Raw genomic sequence first — 17,546 nt, 5'->3', positions numbered from 1 at the left:
TCAGCACTGTTTGAGATGGCAGGAGGCTTGGCGATCAGCACTGTGTTTCTGGGGCCATCCACACCCAGCAGACCTGGGGCAGCAGGTGGGGAGAGGGTGCGGGACATTTCAAAAATCATACTACGGTACCATGATTTCATGGTTAGAAAATGACAATAAAAGAGGGTTACCCTAAAAGCATCCATGTATCTTTCATGTCTTCATGCAACAAATAGTAGGGTTCCTTTTATGTACTGGTTACTGTCCATAGGAGGACTTGCTACGGTGAACGAGAGCCGGCTCCTGAGCTCACAGATCTTACATTCCACTTGGAGACAAAGAACACCGTAAGTATCAGTTAGGGGCAAGTGCTACTTTGTTCAGGGTAACATCCAGCTGCTCTAACAAACTCCAACATTTCAGACTCCAAACTAGGGCCAATGGCCCCTCTCCTTCCCAGGGCTTATTTCTGTAGGGATTAGATTTAACGCACGTCTCCTCTGCTAAACCGGAAGGTCTTCTTTGGGTTCCAAGCTTTTCCTCTCCCCCTGCCAAGTCTTCACACAAGTGGACCACCCCCACTTGTCAAGCCTTGGCTCCTCGGAGTGGCCCTTCTCTGACGTCCTTGTTCCTGAGTTTTTCCTGCGAGCCATTCTGCTCGCCATTTCTGGGTGTATTTGTAATCAACCTCACAGTCTTTGGTTTGTTTACTTATTCACTTGCATGCTGTCTGTCCCCACCCAGAATGTACGCTTCTTGGGGGCAAGAACTCCCATCTCTCTTGCCCCTGCTGTATTCCCACTGTCTAGAATTGTGCCTGGCACACAGTAGGTGGTCAATAAAAACCCCAATGAATGAGCCATCCAGCCTGTATGTCTCAAATTTCTCAACTGTAAAACAGTCTATACCAACCCGCCATCTCACCAGGGGCTCCTCTGGGACCGTGTGGGTTAGCTTTAAAAAGTAGTTAAGAGTTACAAAATTGGATCTACACACAAATCAATAAATGAAAAGGTACTGCTGAGTCTATATGCCAGGTGAGTAACTCTGAGTAACTCTGTGGACTTGCGCTTCAAGGTCATGGTTTTCCCACCTTGCTGTGGGTTGGCGAGTAGGGTTCTGGAAGCTTCTGGCTGCATCCCCTCGGGCAAAAAGCACTAACTGTTCACTGGCCCCTTTCTTCCTCTGGAGAGCCCAGCTTTATCCCAAAGGGCAGAGTGCTCTTGAAGTAAGGCAAATGATCAGAAGGAAAGTTGCTGGGTGGGGTGTCTGGGAAAGCTCTTTACAGGATAATGACTCCTTTTGCACCCCACCCCCTCCTCTTCTTCCATCCTGCTTGGACAGTAGACAGGGTTGAATTTCCAGCTGGGCTGAGGCTAGCCTTTAGTGTGCCTTTGTTAGAATTAGAAAAGGACTTCCACTGTGAGCAGTCAATTAGAAAACAGCTCCTGTGGGCAGAAGCCTGCCTGTGGGTGCTGGGCCTGGCTTGGCAAGCAGAGCACAGGCTGGGTTTCAGTTCCCACTCAATCCCTTGGCTGGGAGCTTTGAGCAGTACACAAACTGCACGACTGTCCATGGCAGCCCTGATTTTGGACTAAAAGACAACTTGAGAAGGGAAAGCACTTGCTGAAGCCAGGCCCTTCAGAAGGGTGGAGCCCCTACACCAGCCTTGGAAGACCATCTTCCTAACTTCTTTTCTTTTTTCTTTTAATAGTTTTAATAATTTATTTTGAAATACTTTCAAAGTTACAGAAAAGTTGCAAAAACCATACAAAGAACTCCCATTTACCCAGGCTGGTCTAGTGTTAACATTCTATTCCGTTTACTCCACTTTGCCCCTCTCCTTCTGCCCTCCCTCCCCCGCTTTCCCTATGTAGATACGTGCTTATGGTTACTGTCCCTTTTCTGAATCGCTTGACAGCGGTTGGCAAAATGATGCCCATCATGCCTAAATACTCGGGCGTGTGTATCCCCAACACAAGGACACGATCCGCCAAAGCACCTCTGACTTCTTAAGTCAAACCTAAAACTCCCATCCAGAAGTCAGTTACGTTCAGTTTTTGGTTGTAACTAATCACCTCTAATTCTAACTTCTACTCTCTTTATCCCTAAGACTCACGCAGGGCATGGGAAGGATTGCACAAAGCTCCAAGTGGGCTGGCCCCATCTTGCCCAAGCTTGCCTGTGCTCTCTGTCCCGACCACCGGGGGGGGGGTCCCCCTTCGATTCCACACATGTGCCAAGCACCTCTCAGCCTTGGGACTTTTTTTTTTCCAACTGAGGTGAAATTCACATAACAAAATGCACCATTTTAAAATGAACAATTCAGGGACATTTAATAAGTTCACACTCCCACTGCCCCAGAAGGAAGCCCTGTGCCCACTAGGCAGTCACTCCTCATGTCCGTGCTCCTGAGCAGCCACCTGTGGGCTGGTGTGTCTACAGACATCTGTCTTCCGGACACTTCATATAAATGGGACCTGTGCGGTGTACTGCCTCAGAACCTTGCTGCCACTGTTCCTTCTCCCAACATGCTTTTCCCTCCTCCAACCCTGACTCATCCCTTAGGAATTCACTTCACCAGTGCTTCCTTAGGCAGCTTTGCTAGCGCCTCCCGGAGGTCAAGTCCTCCCCAAGCTCTTAGACCTCAGAAAACCCCCTGAGGGGCCCTTAGCATTTTTCACAATTTCAATTATTCTGTGTGGTTCCTTTGTTCATATTTCCCATAGTTTGGGTATAAAGCTGATTAGGCAAGAACATGTTGGCCTTATTTATCCCTGGATGCCAGGGCCTAGCCCAGAATCTGGCCCATAGTAGGTGTTCAATAATTTTTTGTTAATTGAGTAACTGAGTGAGTGAGTGAGTGAGAAGCCTTCTTGTCTCCCCAGGGCTGGTGACCTCGGGGCGGGTGTCACATGGCCCCACCCTGCTCCCACCAGGGGCCTCCCACATGCCCATATATGGACACGATCAGGGCAGCTCTGGCCAGGGTGGGCGGGCGGGGGGGGGGGGGGTGTCTGTGAGGTCCAGGCCTCTGTGACCTCACAATGCCCAGGGGCCCCCCCATGTCTATAAGAGGCCCAGGAGTCAGCCCCCGGGCTCACAGCCCACGAAGTTCCACCTGCTCACAGGTTGGCTGGCTCAACCCAGGTGGTCCCCTGCTCTGAGCATCCGGGCCGGTTCCATCCAGCACCATGGCCAGATACAGATGCTGCCGTAGCCATAGCCGGAGCAGATGCCGCCGCCAAAGACGGAGATGCCGCCGCCGAAGGAGACGGTGCTGTCGGAGGCGGAGAAGGAGAGGTGAAGGGGCCGGCACCCTGTGGTTGGGGAGCTGGGGAGGACCTGGAGGGGCAGGGGTCCCACCGTGCTGAAACTCCCTGTCTCCGCCTGTCCCCCTGCAGCGTGTTACCGCCGCTACACCATGGTGAGGTGTAGGAGAAGATGAACGCACAGAAAACACCGGCCCGCCGCACTCCTGCCCGCACCACTACCAGCCGCCAAGACCCTCCTGCCGCCTCGTGAACATGCCACCAGTTCAATGACATGAACAGGAGCCTGTCAATGAACAATGCCGCCTGTCAATAAATGATGAAAAAATCATTCCTCTCGCCTCTTTGCCTTGAGGGGGCTCGGTGGGAGGGGGGGAGGGCTTGGGGAAGAGGCGACACGCGTGCCAGTGGTCAGTGGATCTCGTTCCGAAAGGAATCTGCCCTCCCACCCCACCCCCATGCCCCCTGCAACCACCCCTTTGTGAGCCCCACCCGGTGGCCACAGGAGGCTGGGTCCTGGGGGCAGCTTGACATGGGCTACAGAAGCGGGCTCAGGGCTGGCTTCCCACCCCCAGAGAACCAAGGAAACTTTTACCAGCTCCAGATAAGCTCCAGGTTTATCTCTATCTCACTTCTCCCCCAAGTGCCCACTTTGGTTTCTCTCTGCTTCCCGTGCTGGTCCTGTGGCAGCCCTCGAGGTTGGTGCATAGTGATGGTGCCTTGCCCCAGGTGAGGGGCAGCGGAGCGAAGCTGAAAATAACCTCCCTGGTTGAGGAAATGGGGTGACTTGTCCATCTCGCCTGCCCACTCCTCCCACGGGATTCGTGGAGGGTTTAAAATCCCAGGGAGCCGTGGAGATGGCTCATGAGACTCTTGGACACTTTGAGCCAAGCAGACCTCAAAGAGCCTGTCGATTACAATCATCCCATGGTGGCAGAGCATAGCCCAGGGCAACTCCTCAGTGAGCAGGAGCTCAGTGACCCAATGCCCTAAAGTGACAGGGCTACCTAGCACCTCAGAAACGCCCCTAGTCATGACTTCCCATTTATTGAGCATCCAGGCCTCAAACTAGTCTTGCAACACAGGAATAGAGATGACCCTGTCTCTTCAGGTAAGGACACAGAATGGGACTGAACCTGCTTGCATGACCCCAGTCACTAGGTGGCTTCCTGGACCCGGTCAGATAATGGCAGGATGGCTGGACACACAACCCCCTGCCCCCCGCCCCATAGCCAGCAAGCTCTAGCCATGGAGATGGAGGTGATCCCTGGGCCTTCATATTAACAGGTGCCATCCTCAAGGGCACTAATAACCACAAAAGACTGAGGCACTAATAACCGCATATGAATACTAGGGTGGAATTAACAAATTACCACAAATTTCAATGCTTAAAACACAAATTTATTCTTAGTTTTGCAGGCCAGGATTCCAAAATGATTTAAAAACCAAGGTGTGGGCAGGGCTGTGTTTCTGGAGGCTCTGAGGGAGTAGAACTGGTTTGTCTTTCCCAGATCCCTGAGGCCACCTGTGTTCTCTGGCTCATGACCCCTGTGTGACCACACGGGACCCACTTATCGCACGTAAGGTAACCTCCATGGGGGAGACGCCTCATTCAGTTGCTCTGATTCTGATTCTGGATTTTAATGGGATCATCAAAGGACAGTGAGGCCCAGGTGACATGAAGATGGCACGTTTGGAGGGCAGCCTCCCATGGGCACAGACTGATGCCTAGCCTGGCTCCTTGTTTGTCACGCTACCTCCGTATGCCTGTTTTCTGGAAAAGAGGAATTGCAGAAGGAGCTGATGTACGGAAAGTCACTGAACCAATACCTGGCCTACGGTGATGTGCAGAGAACCCATATAAACTCCCAGATCATGGCACAGCCCCCAAGTGGGGAGGAAGCACCAGAAATGACATGGACAAGAGATGTCCTTGCGGCGACACATTTTTCTAGACAAGGCAAGGGTGGCTTGCCCTTCCAGACCCTGCTGGCTGTGAGGGGACTGGCCAGGCCAGGGTGGGGTGGGGACAATGGTGGGGTGGGGCCCCCGAGTCATAGTGGGGGGCCGCCTTTATATACAAGTCCCCAAAGAGCTGCCAGCAAACCAGACCAACATTAACAGCAAGAGCAGGTGGGCAGGCCTCAGCCCTCCTCCCCCACCCCCACGGCCAGCTGCAGACTCCACCTAAGCCACCTGCCCAGCCAGCACCATGGTCCGCTGCCGCGGGAGGAGTCCGAGCGAGCGTCCACAGCAGGGGCAGGGCCATGGGCAGCAGGGGCAGGGGCAGCAGCAAGAGGGCCAGGAGCAGGAGCAGACAGTGAACCAGGAGGACATCCCGGTGGAAGGAAGGACCCACAGAGACCGCTATCACTATAGACACAGGCACTGCTCCCGGAGGAGGCGGTACAGGATCCATAAAAAGCGGCGACGCTCCTGCCGGAGGAGGCGGCGCCGAAGATGCACCTGCAGGCACGGGAGGCACCACAGAGGTCTGGCCAGTCCCCGCCCCGGACACACCCTGCCCCCTGGGACACCCTCTCCCCGCCACCGAGCCCCATCCCCACGGCCCGGTAACCCGAACTCTTTCCCAAAAGGCTCCAGAAGGGTCAGGAGGAGGAGATACAGAAGGCGGTGCTAAGCCTTCCTGGGCCCATCACAGCCCTGGATGGGAATTAAGGAAAAGTCACCCACCAAAGAACCACCTCACGAGACCACAGACATCCCCCGACGTCAGATGCCGAAGCCCACAACATCTTGACTACAATGAGCAAAAGTCATCTGCCAAATAAAGCTTGAGATAATAATACACTTGGCTGTCAGGGTCTCCTTTACACAAATGGCACTGATATAAGAGTAAATGAATATGATAAAACTAAATCCCGTACTGTGCTGGCGGGTCACCCTGTGACACTGTGGGTACCTTCCATCACCCAGATTCAGGGTTTCCTGCTGGGCCTCACTATTCTGCCTTAATATTCGGGGGTGCTGGGTAGCTGGGGAAAGTGGGACTTGTGACCGAGGTGGACATGCTCCAGCAAGAACAAGGCCAGCATGGAGGGAACCAAAGCCCCTTGCAGGACGGAGTGAGGCCTTGTGCACAGTCTGAGGCCCTGCATTGCCATAGACTTTTAAGGCCCTGCTCCCTCTGGAGGCTCCAGGACAGAACCCATTCCTGCCTCTGGAGTGAAGCGCCTCCTAGTTTTCTTAGTGTTCTAATCCCTGCTTCCGTGAGCACACTGCCCTCCCTGTGTGAAATCCCTCTGCCTCTCTTATAGGGACACCTCTGAGCACATTAAGGGCCCACTTCAGATAAGCCATGGAGGGTCCTTATTCAGCAGACCACAGCCACTGAGGATTGGGGGCAGAAAATTGGCAGGAAATCCATTTTCCATCCTAAGTGCTCAGGAAGGACTCCTCCCCTCCCATGCTGAAAACTGTGTGGTATGGGCGTGTGTAAAGAGACCTGTGATCCCCAAACAGGAAAGACTTAGTAGGGAGGGTTTTCTTTAGTTTTCTAGGAGCATAGCTTATACATAGAGCACGAGTTTTAAGTATACCCGTGTGGCCTCCCCCACCAGCCCCCTTCCCTGGCCCCAGGTCAAAAAACCAGACATTTCCAGCCCCTCCCTCATGCCAATTCCCCCAAAAGGAGCCACTATTCTGATCCGTCTTCACATACTGTCAACAGCTCTCTCTCGGGCTGGGTATTTCTGGAATGTGGGGAGGAGTCTGTGGGCTCTCCTGCTTCTGGAAATTCTATCCCCATCTGTCATCCCAGCTAAAAGGGGGCCTTTTGCCAGCACAAATGAGGCCTGGTGGAGGGGGTAACATGGCAAGGCAAGGGGGCCGGCCTGGAATTCTCTGACCCAGCCTGCAGGTGGTGGGAACTTAGGGGAGCTGCTGGTGGCCGGGATCTGAGTCAGGTGTTGGTCCAGGACTCAGGTATCCAAGGGTGGGGCTGGGGGGCTCCAGGGGCCCCTTTGTGATGTCAGCGCCCTGCCTGCTGTCCTCACAGCCCCTCCACTTTGCCCCCAGTGGCCTTCCTGCCCAGTCTGGAGAGGCAGCCAGAGCGGGCAATGGGTTCCCGTTGTGCCAAGCTCGGCACAGGCCACAGCCGGGGCCATGAATCCTCCATGAAGAAGCTCGTGGCCTGCGTGAGTCAGGATAACTTCTCCTTATCGTCCGAGGGTGAGGAAGAGGAGGAGGGAGAGGAGGAGGAGGAGGAAGAAGAGCTCCCGGTGCAGGGGAAGCTGCTGTTGATGGAGTCCGAGCGGCGGGAGGAGGAGAGCGCCGAAGAAGACCCTGTGGCCCAGCAGAACCCCGAGCCCAAGCAGACGCATGCCTGACCCACGATGGTGGCCCAGGAAGAGGGGCCTGCCACTGTTCCAGCGAGAAGAATGTTCAGAAAAGAGTCAATAAAAAGTCTCCAAGGACTTCTGCTCTCCTGTGGTGCCACGAGTTTGTGTGTGTTTCAGGGAGGCTGAAGAGCAGGAGTCCGTGACCCCTGTTCCTGAGGTCCAGCCAGAAGTTCTCATGAGGCTCACCCCCATGAATTCTCAGCCACCCTCCCCTGCTTCGGGGGGCTGGGAAATGTGGTAGCCAGTGCTGTCGGGGGTGGGGCTCAGGGAAAGGGGGAAGATTCGTCTCTGAGTCTGGGCAGATGGAGGGGGGAAGCACCCCATGGGCCAGGGAGCTTGGGAGTTCAGCAGACCTGGGCTCCAATTTCTTTCTGCTAGCTGTGTGACCTTGAGCAAGTCACTGTCTGTCTCTGAGCCTCAACCTGCCCCTCCCTGCTACCCCACAGGTTAATTCGTTTAGGAGAAGTGACCGCGGGGGATGGGTGGGATGAGGCCTGGCACACAGGAAGTGCTGCTGGGGTCATGGTGGTTACACCTGCCACTCCAGCCCTGGTTTGGGGCTCAGAACATAGGGAGGGGTCTCGAGTCCTCTGCTACTATCCTCACACTCAAGGTGACCACTTGTGCAGCCCCCCCCACCCCCGCCAGAGGCTCACTTCTGCCTTTATCAAGGGGTCCAGCTGCCATTGCCCTCATCACAGCAACGGGCAGCGGGAACCCAGACCCAGAACCGGGCCCTGCGTCTGCTTACTCTGGCCTTCGAGAAGCATCAGAATGCATCTGTGGCCCATCCTGCCCTGACTCCCTTGACTCTCCTCTTTCCAAAAGAAAGGACAAATGTGTTCTCCCCCCTTCCCTTGGTCCCCCAAGCACTGATCGGGGCTGCTGGGGAGGGGTTGCAGGGGACACAGTATTTCCACGGGAACCTCAGTTTCTCTGGGAGCTATACGTGAGGGTAAGGAGGGGCCCTGAGTTACTCAAGGGGGAGGCCTCCACTGAGGCCTTCGGCAGGCGGAGGATGGGTGTCGCCTGAAGGAAGGGGCCCTGCTGTGGCTTGGTGGGCTGGTTTGGTCCTTCTGTCTACCTGCCCAGTCATTCGCCAACATCGATGGAGCCCCTGCTGTAAGCCAGGCACGACGGGCCCTGAGAACACTAAAACACAGTCTCTGTCCCACTATGCACTCGAGGGTGGGGATGTGGGGAGTCAGCCATGGAGGGGTGGTGGGAGGGTGGGGGGCAGACGGTAGGGGGGAGAGGGTGGGGAGGAAGTGGGGGAGGGGAGGGGAGATGGTCCAGAGACCCAGAAAGGGTCTTCACAGAGTGGCCCAGCAGCGATCTCCCAACCAGCCCCACCGAGCCCACACAAGGCCAAGCCATAGGAACAGAGCCGCACGCGCCTTCCGTAATCCCCACGGGTCCCTTCGTGACCGGGAGGCGGGAACAGAAGGGGCCAGACCTGGATTCAAAACTGGTCACTCAGAGAGTCTGAGCCTCTTTCCCGTTTTTACAATCTAATGATCATACCTACTTCCCAGGGTGCATTCGTTTCTTAGGGGCCCAGCTGGATAATCCAGGATGTTCTCGAGATCTTTAATTTACTTACATCTGCAAAGATCCTTTTTCCAAAAACGCTCACTGTGACAGGGTCCAGGGATTAGGACATGGACATATCTTTGGGGGGCCACCATTCAGCCCACCACACAGGGTTATGGGGAGGCTTGAGGGCAGAGCTGCCTGGGCAGGGTAGGGCCCGGAGGCCAGCCACACAGGAAGTGCTCAGTCAATGAGAGTAGTGTTCACCGTGACTGACGGGAAGTGCTTATTACTGACCTACAACAAAAGCAGATTGTAGCAAAGCCTCACAACAAGGTGCAAAGTTGTGCATGAGCAATGGAGAGAAGTGGAGGCTGGCTGGGGGGAAGGGAGAGGGAGTCCCATGGCAGGCGAGAATAGGAGGTACAGGCCAAGGGGCCAAGAGCTAAGCCCTTGCAAGGGCTTCGGCCAAGGAGTGGGGAGAGGCAGGTGGCTGCAGACGGAGCACCGGACAGCTCTGATGGGGCAAACGCAGGTGTGGGCTTTCTGCTCTGGGAACTGGGAGGTCTGAGCAGGGCCAGGGTGATTCCAATCGTATGGCAGGGCTCCACCAGCAAGGAGGGGAGCAGGGTGGGCAGGCGGGAATCGGGAGAAAGGCAGGCTCTCAGGGGTGTCCTGGGGCTTGCTTGGGCACCTCAGGCTCAGAAGAACACCCCAAAGGAAGGAATGATGTCCCTTTGTTGGATAAGGAAAGCAAGCCTTGAAAACCAAAATACTCTACCCAAGAATGGACATCAGTGCAAACTGGGGAGGCGAGTTCACCAGGCAGAGCCCAGGACCACCCATCAGTCTGCCAGGGACTCTCATCCAACCTGCTCAACGTCCGCCAGCCGGCCCACTGCACCGGGGTCAGAGGCGCTCCTAGCTTCCATGCCGTGTGGGGGGAAAAATGAGACGCACTGGGAATGCTTAGACAAAGGGTACTGAGCTCTTTCTGGGGGCTGGCCCCAAGCCAACCGCTGGACATCGCTTCTCTCATTGAACTCATCCGATATCCTAGGAGGGAGGCGTTCATATTGTCTCCGTTGTACAAAGAGGGGAACCGGGACGTGGAGAGGCCAATGCCCAGGTGAGCGACCAGAGGAAAGGAAACAGCAGATCTGGGATACAGGCCCAGCTCCATCTGACCCAAGGGTCCCTACTTTTAACCAGCAGATGGGACTCCCCCAGAGTACCCCTGCAAGCGGCCCCACCCTGGGGCGACGGTCAGGGGCAGGGGCTTTGTCCCGTCTGGCCACATCTGTTACACCCACGTGGTCTGTGCCATCACAATCAGCCCCAACTATATAACTAGGGGCCGTCGGGGCCTCTGTCAAGCTGGGTGTGCCACAAGAGGAGGAGGAGGTGGCCTCTGCCCCCCAAGTGTGGCCTCCCATGGACACCAAGACACAGAGCCTTCCCAACACCCACACCCAGCCCCATAGCAACTCTCGGCCCCAAAGCCACACCTGCAGCCCGTGCACCTGCAGCTCCCACTGCCACACCTGCAGCCAAACCTGCAGCCGGAGCTGCAGCCGGAGCTGCAGCCGGAGCCGGAGCTGCAGCCGGAGCCCCACTGGCTACCAGAGCCAGATTTCACACCCCAGCCCGCCACCGAGGCACCAGAAACACACCATGCACTCCCACCACTGTTCCCCACGGCCCACCACCCATTCCTGCAGCTACCCCAAAAACAGAAAGAATTTGGAAGGAAAGGTGAACAAGAGGAAGGTGGTCAAGAGGAGACAGCAGGTGTATAAAACAAAGAGGCGGAGCTCAGGTACCTTTCAAGCAGGCGGGGAAGGGCCACGAGGCCGACCCCCAGGTGAGGGGGAGCAGCCTAGGTGGACCCCAGGGTAGCGAGGCGAAGGCTGCGTGACCACAGGAAGCACAGGCGAGGGGGATAAAGGAGAAGTTGTACAGAGGATGCACCAATGGACTAGTTCTTGCAATAAATTGGGATGGGTTGATTGGGAGGATGGACAGATTGCAGATTAGCTAGATGGAAGCATGGATGGGTAGATGAGACGCTGGATGGGTAAGTCATTTGTTAAGAAGGTTGGTTGGGAGAGGGATGGGTGACAGGGTTAGGCTTGAGGAGAGGGAGGGATGAAACATCAGCTGAATGACTGGAAAGTGGAATGGATGTTGCATGGTAGGGTAAATCTGATTGATGCTCGTAGGGTAACAAATTAGTCGGTTGAACCAATAGTTGTGATCAGATTGTTTGGATATGGTAAGAAGAAGCTGAATTGGTTGGACATACTTGGACAGCTGAAGGTAGGAGTATTGATGGTTGAGTTGGTTAAACAATGATTGGCTAGGTGGGTGGATGATCAGATTAGTGGATGGATTAATGGGTAGATGAGCTGACCGGATGGTTAACTGGATGGATGAATGCACCTATGGATGGAAGCCTAGATGTCTGGACAGACTGAATGGGCAGCCTGGATATAGTTTAAAATGAAGCCATGTTGGATAAATGGATGGAGTGGGTGAATTTGTGAATGGGTGGGTGACAAATGGAATAAATGGATGAATTCACAGATGATCCTTTTGATCTTAACATTCTAAACTCTAGCCACACACCCCGTATTTAGTTACAAATGAGCAGTCCAAACCGCAAAGAAGGAAGTGAGTGCGTGAAGCATTCCACTATTAAAGGTCCCTTTCGCATTCCCACCCCTTAGGGCGGAGATACAACTGAGACAGCACCCCATGGCTTGTTCCTGTGTTGGTTTCACCCAAATAAGAAACGCCATCTCACGTGGAATGCTAGAAAGAAGTCCACCTGTATGCAGGAACATGGTACTACAGTGATTTCTATGCAACCTTGATTAAAGCTTGTACACTGGATGACTATTCCTTGTGTGGGCATTTTGATTTCACTAGAGGGGGTCACATGTTTTGGGGCCTTGGCGTGGAAGCTGGAAGCAGGGAAGAGGCTGTGCCAGCCCAGGAGCAGAAATGAATGTGGGCTGGAGATTCCCAAGAAGACTTCGAAGCCAGCCAGGCAGCCCTCTGCTTGGGCAGAGCCCTCTTTTGCCCTATATGCTCCCACCTTGTGCACACAAGTGTGCACATACACACGGGATGCCCACAGGCCCCCACCCTGTTCATGCAGTGACCCACATGCAGTAGACAGGAGGGGGGCTAGGAATGTGCATTTTGAAGTCCAGACCACCCCGAGTTTGAACCCTGCTCCTATTTCCCTGCTGTGATGCTGGGCTGCTGATCAACCTCTCTGAACCTGAACCTCCCTTGTTCCAACAAACTTTGGCGCTGTGCTAGGCTCTGGGAACTCAGAGGGCACACACGGCATGGAAACCCAAGATCTGCTAGTCACAATTAAGTGGTATCAAAGGAGCAAGGCCATATAATGCAGAGCAACTGTGGACCTGAGGGAAGAACATTCCGGGCTCAAAGCTAGAGCATGTGCAAAGGCCCCAAGGAGGGAGAAGAGCTTCAGGTGTTTCTGGCATAGGATCTGCAGGTGGTGGGACAGGAGGTGGGGAAGTGCCAGGTGGGGGCCAGGCCATGCAGGGATTTGCATGGGGAGCTTGGCCATTATATTTGGTGCGAGAAGTCACAGGAGGGTCTTAAAATGGGGCAAGTGAGAGGGTTCTGTGTGCTTTTAAAGATGGTGTGAGCTGCAGTGTAGAGACTAGATTATAGGACACAGAAGGCACACAAAGAGCCGTTGGCAGGGTGGGGCTTGCAAAGAGGGGATGGTGGCCTGGGCTGCAGCACTGAAATCAGGAGAGAACTTCACAGTCTTCTCATCTGTAAAATGGGTGCTCCTGGTGGATGGCTGGGAGGGAGGGCTCAAAGAGGTGGTGGTTGTGAGTGGTATGAAGCCTGGGTGCTCTGCACCTAGTAGGCACTTTGCAATTAATACGGCATCAAATACCAGACGGTGGGAATGGTTAGGGTCCCGTGTAAATCACCTTCCAACCCAGAAGCCTCTTGGGGTCAGACCCAAGTTCCCAGCTGGGGGAACTCAAATCCCCCTGAGACTCCCGTCTTGCCTAACGGGGTAACCTAGCACCGCGCCAGGCACATGGATGCTTGGTGCTCCCTTCTGTTTCATTTGACATTTGGGCTAACAGAACGGGGTGGAACACACGGGGAGGTGGGTGGGTGTGGAAATGATGGGGGTGTCTGCAGAGGAGGGAAAGGGACCAGAGGGGGAGCCTCGGGGGAAGGTGGTCCTTTCATCACATATACATCAACCTGAGACTAATATCCTGCCGGACGTCAATTACAGGGAGTGGATCCAAGTTCCGATGCTCGTGCCCCAGGTGGTAGCAGGAAGTACAGAGTCTCCTGTGAGGGCTCTGCTGTGTGGCCTTAGCAAGGCATTTTCCCTCTCTGTGCCCCCCTCCTCATCTCCCAAGGTGTCGCTGGGCAGGGGGGATTCCCTGAGATGATGCACACGCGAGCGTCCAGCACAAGGCCTGGTGCACAGTCTGCGCTTCCTGGGCCCCTCTCCGCCCCTCACAGCAGGGAAATGTTCCAGGTGGGCACCGCGCACCTGAGAGGATGTGGGGAAGGGCCCAAGCGGGCTGGGGAAATAACCATGTTCGGAGCACCTATGAGGCGCCAGATGCTTTGACATAAATGTTTCCACTGCATCCACACACCTAAGCAGGAGGCAACACTGCTCTGACTTGACAAAGCAGCTGACTCAGAGGTGAAAGAGCTCGATAAGGTCGGCTGGAGGGCATGTCTGAGGTTAGACCTTCATGCTTTGCCCAAAACCACCGGTTTCCTAGTAAAAATGTAAGGCCAAGGGGCACCTGGGTGGCTCAGTCGGTTAACAGAACCTGACTCCTGATTTCAACTCGATCTCAGGGTCATGAGTTCAAGCCCCATGTAGGCTCCATGCCCAGTGTGGAGCCTACTTATGAAAAATAATAAATAAAATAAACAACATACATACATACATACATACATACATACATAAAGGGCATAATCTGGCCAGATTATGCCATGATAGTCACTGACACCTCAGGGCAAAAGAGTCTGGGAAGCACATTTTAAGGGAGCAGGTGGAGACAAAGTGTTAGAAGATAAGGTCAAGGACTTTGAGCCCTACTCATCAAAGGGCCTCCTTATTCCCTGGACAGTGTCCTTTGATGATATGATCACTGAAGGCAGGAGATCTTCTACTGTGGAGATAGGATCTCTGTAATAGAGGAAGTCAACTGGGAAGCAGACAGGCTGGGTCGCATGGACCCATCCTTAACCCCACAGCTCCCTGATACCAACGCTCAGGAAAAAGTTGCACAAACACACACAGATAACCACCAGTCACATAGACAAAGAAATCGCCATTCAAGCCCACTCAGACACAGAAAGCTAGGTTTACATGTGGACTCCTAAACAGACACACACACACACACACACACGCACGCACGGGCTCTCACACACGTCCCCTCCCACACTGAAACACACTCCAGCAGGCGCTCACAGGCACACAACCCCCTCTCGTAGTCAGTCACTTGATGACAAGAGGAAAAACATCAAACCACAGATTCATTCTTTCACTTGCTTGGTTTCGGGTGGGGAGGCAATAGTTTGGGGGCAAGTCTGCTGGAAACCCAAATTCAGGAAACATAAACAGATGCTAAATACAGCCACCGAAAGGCCATGCAGATTCTGAAGGCAACCTGCCTTGCCTTTCTGGTGGAGAGATGTCATTTGGGTGGGATATCGGGAGGGGGGTGGGGGACAGGGAGTGTGGCCTGAGAAATAGCAGGACACAGCCTCTCCTAAGGGGACCCAGCGGTCCTGGGGGAGACGGAAGCAGATCAGGAGATCCTGGGTTGCCATGCCCATCTGAGGAATGATTCAGGAGGAAAAAGAGCTCACACTCCTTAGCCATACAGACCCAGATTCCACTCCCAGCCCCCTGACTCCCCCCGCTCGCTGGATGACCCCAGGCCTGTCTCTTAACCTCTCTGAGCCTTACTTGCATCTCACGCTCTGTGAAGAGGTCCAAGGGGCCCCTTGATCTTGATCGCTCCATCCCCTGAACTTAGCAGGGTGCTGGTACATAGGAGGAGCTCGGTGAACAGTTGTTGACTCGATCAAAGAATGAGCAGCCATTAAAGCAACAGCGAGTTTCCAGGTATGTACCCACTGCACGGGCATAAATGGAAACAGGTGGACTACACCAAGTATTGGCGAGGATGCAGGTGAGCAGGTACTGTTGATGTGGCTGCTGAGGGGGTAATCGTGCATGGCCACATTGGCAGGCAATCAGGACGTGTCTACTAACATTTAAAGTGCGCAGAGTGTTGGGGCGCCTGGGTGACTCCATCGGTTAACTCTCAATTTCTGCTCAGGTCATGATCTCGGGGTTGTAGGATTGAACCCCGCATCAGGTTCCATGCTGAGTATGGAGCCCACTTGGGATTCTCCATCTCTTTCTCCCTCTGCCTCCTGGCACCCCCATGCTTGTGCATGCACTCTCTTTCTCTTAAAAAAAAAACAAAAAATATACAAAGTGTTTCTCACACGCTGGCACCAAGAGCCAAAAATTGGAAAACAACCCATGTGCCCATCCATAGGGGATGGCTGTATGAACACACAGGGGTCGGTGAGGAATACCGCCCAGTTTTTTAAAACAGTGGGGGTTGATCGCTCTATCCAGATCACCAGCAGTGAAAAGAGCAAGATGGAGAAAGATATATCATTTACAGAGGAAAATAGTCTACCCAGAGCAACACTGTATTTATATGGGGGCAAAGGCAACTATGTGAGTACATGGGAAAAGATCTGGAAGCAAAGAGGCCAAGCTGGTGCCTGCGGTTACATCTGGGGAGGGGAAGTGCTTTCATTGTTTCATACGGGGAAATGAAAAAGTAAATTAAGGAGAAAAAAAAGGAATGAGCGTCCGTGAGGAATCTAGTAGGTGCTCAGCAATGCTTTGTTGACTCCGGAAAGAGACAGTGAGGGGAATGTTGTTTATCAACTCTGTGCCCACAGAGCAGTCTGGGCTTGCTGGTCCAGGCAAGGTGGCCCAGAAGGCGCGCCCCAGAGGGACTCATCGCTGCGGGGTAGGGCACGCATGGCCTTCCCCCAGCCCAACCTCTGCCTCTAAACCATTCCTGCTCACCTCAGCCTCCTCTCCGGCCACCCGCCGCTTGGGTCCTCAAACGTGTGTCTCCAGGCCTTTGCCTGTGCTGTGCTCGGCCAAGAGCACACTCCCTTCTTGCCCCTTGGCCAAGACCCACTTGCTCTTTACAATTCAGGTCCGAGGATCACCTCCTCCCAGAGCCTGCTCCCAGGGTCCGGCCGGCTTGGCCGGGGACCTCTTCGGTGCCAACAGATGCTGGGCTTCCTGGGTCCCGGGCCACTGCCGAGCCTCCTGCTGGTTCTGTATGTGCCCAGAAAGGAGATGCCTCCTCACCCAGAGAACGGGGACCGATCCAAGCTCTCGTCATGGTGCCTGCCGTTGGCGAGCGGCCCCTGAGCTGAGGACTCATCAGCGGAGCCTGCTGTATGTCGTGTGTCTAGTTTCATAGCTTTTCTGCTCTCTGTCAAACTGCCATGGTTTTTACTGTCAATGGCTCACACTTAATTTTCCATCTATGGGGTACAGTAGGGTGGGAACCCGATCAGCTTATTAGAATTGTGTATAAACATAGAATGAATAGCCTCCGAGCGAGGTCCAAGGGATTTGCTGATGAAAAGGCACTGGGCCTGCCATGCTTGGAGTTTGTGGGACTGCTGTTGGGGCGCTGGATTAAGTCCACCTGCCTGAAGCCATAGCACTGGTCGGGGTGGTGGGGGGAAGCTGGGCCTGGAACCAGGTCTGTCTGGACTCCACAACCAGTGCTCTTGGAAATCCTCTTTCCTGCCCCTCCGCTGCCCTCCAGAAGCTGGTCAATCTCTACTGCACATAATCTCTGACCCATTTCTTTCTTCACCTGTCACATGGGGATCATGGGCCTGCTGGAAGGTTCTCATCAAGTCTCCCCAGGACCAGGAGGATCCATCCTATCTATCGTCACTTTGGAGTCATCACTCCTGGCCATTTGGCTTCTTCTGCCCTAAAGGAGAACTTTCTCCTTAGACTCAAGTGTCCCCGGCGGCACATACCTTCCCCCGGAAACACAGTCATTCCTGCTGACGGGACGGGCTGGGCTGGGCTCAGGTTCTACCCCACACAACAAGGCAGCCTCCCCAGACGGAGGCCTCTGAGCGGGACTCGGCCTCCCCAAAACACCTGTTCCAAGTTCCCCTGGTTCCTGGAGCAGCGAGCTATCCCTCAGAACTGGCTTTGCACCCATTTCAGGGGATAGTGGTGACACCCCGGCGGGTCTGGGACAGCACTGAGGTGTGTCCCAAGGCC

At 54.4% G+C, this 17,546-nt stretch overlaps 2 protein-coding genes across 2 annotated transcripts; both read left to right on the top strand.

The window, feature by feature from the left end:
• The first annotated feature begins 3,214 nt into the window (after window positions 1–3,214).
• Window positions 3,215–7,651, top strand: PRM3 (protamine 3). Its single transcript, XM_045871724.3, has 3 exons — window positions 3,215–3,282; window positions 3,384–3,406; window positions 7,290–7,651. Exons 1-3 carry the CDS (start codon window positions 3,215–3,217, stop codon window positions 7,598–7,600), a joined length of 402 nt encoding a protein of 133 aa, XP_045727680.2. The 3' UTR covers window positions 7,601–7,651.
• Window positions 7,652–10,579: 2,928 nt separating this feature from the next.
• TNP2 (transition protein 2) lies at window positions 10,580–11,891 on the top strand. The gene is made up of 2 exons (XM_045871719.2): window positions 10,580–10,964; window positions 11,875–11,891. The coding sequence occupies exons 1-2, from the start codon at window positions 10,580–10,582 to the stop codon at window positions 11,889–11,891; spliced, it is 402 nt and encodes a 133-aa protein (XP_045727675.1).
• The last annotated feature ends 5,655 nt before the right edge of the window (window positions 11,892–17,546 follow it).

Source organism: Mirounga angustirostris, unplaced genomic scaffold, assembly GCF_029215605.1.
Source record: "Mirounga angustirostris isolate CCGP_5_RB_7025 unplaced genomic scaffold, mMirAng1.0.hap1 SCAF_5, whole genome shotgun sequence".
Lineage (NCBI taxonomy): Eukaryota > Metazoa > Chordata > Mammalia > Carnivora > Phocidae > Mirounga > Mirounga angustirostris.
Note: the sequence above shows the minus strand (reverse complement) of the source record. Positions and strands in the feature narration are given on the sequence as shown.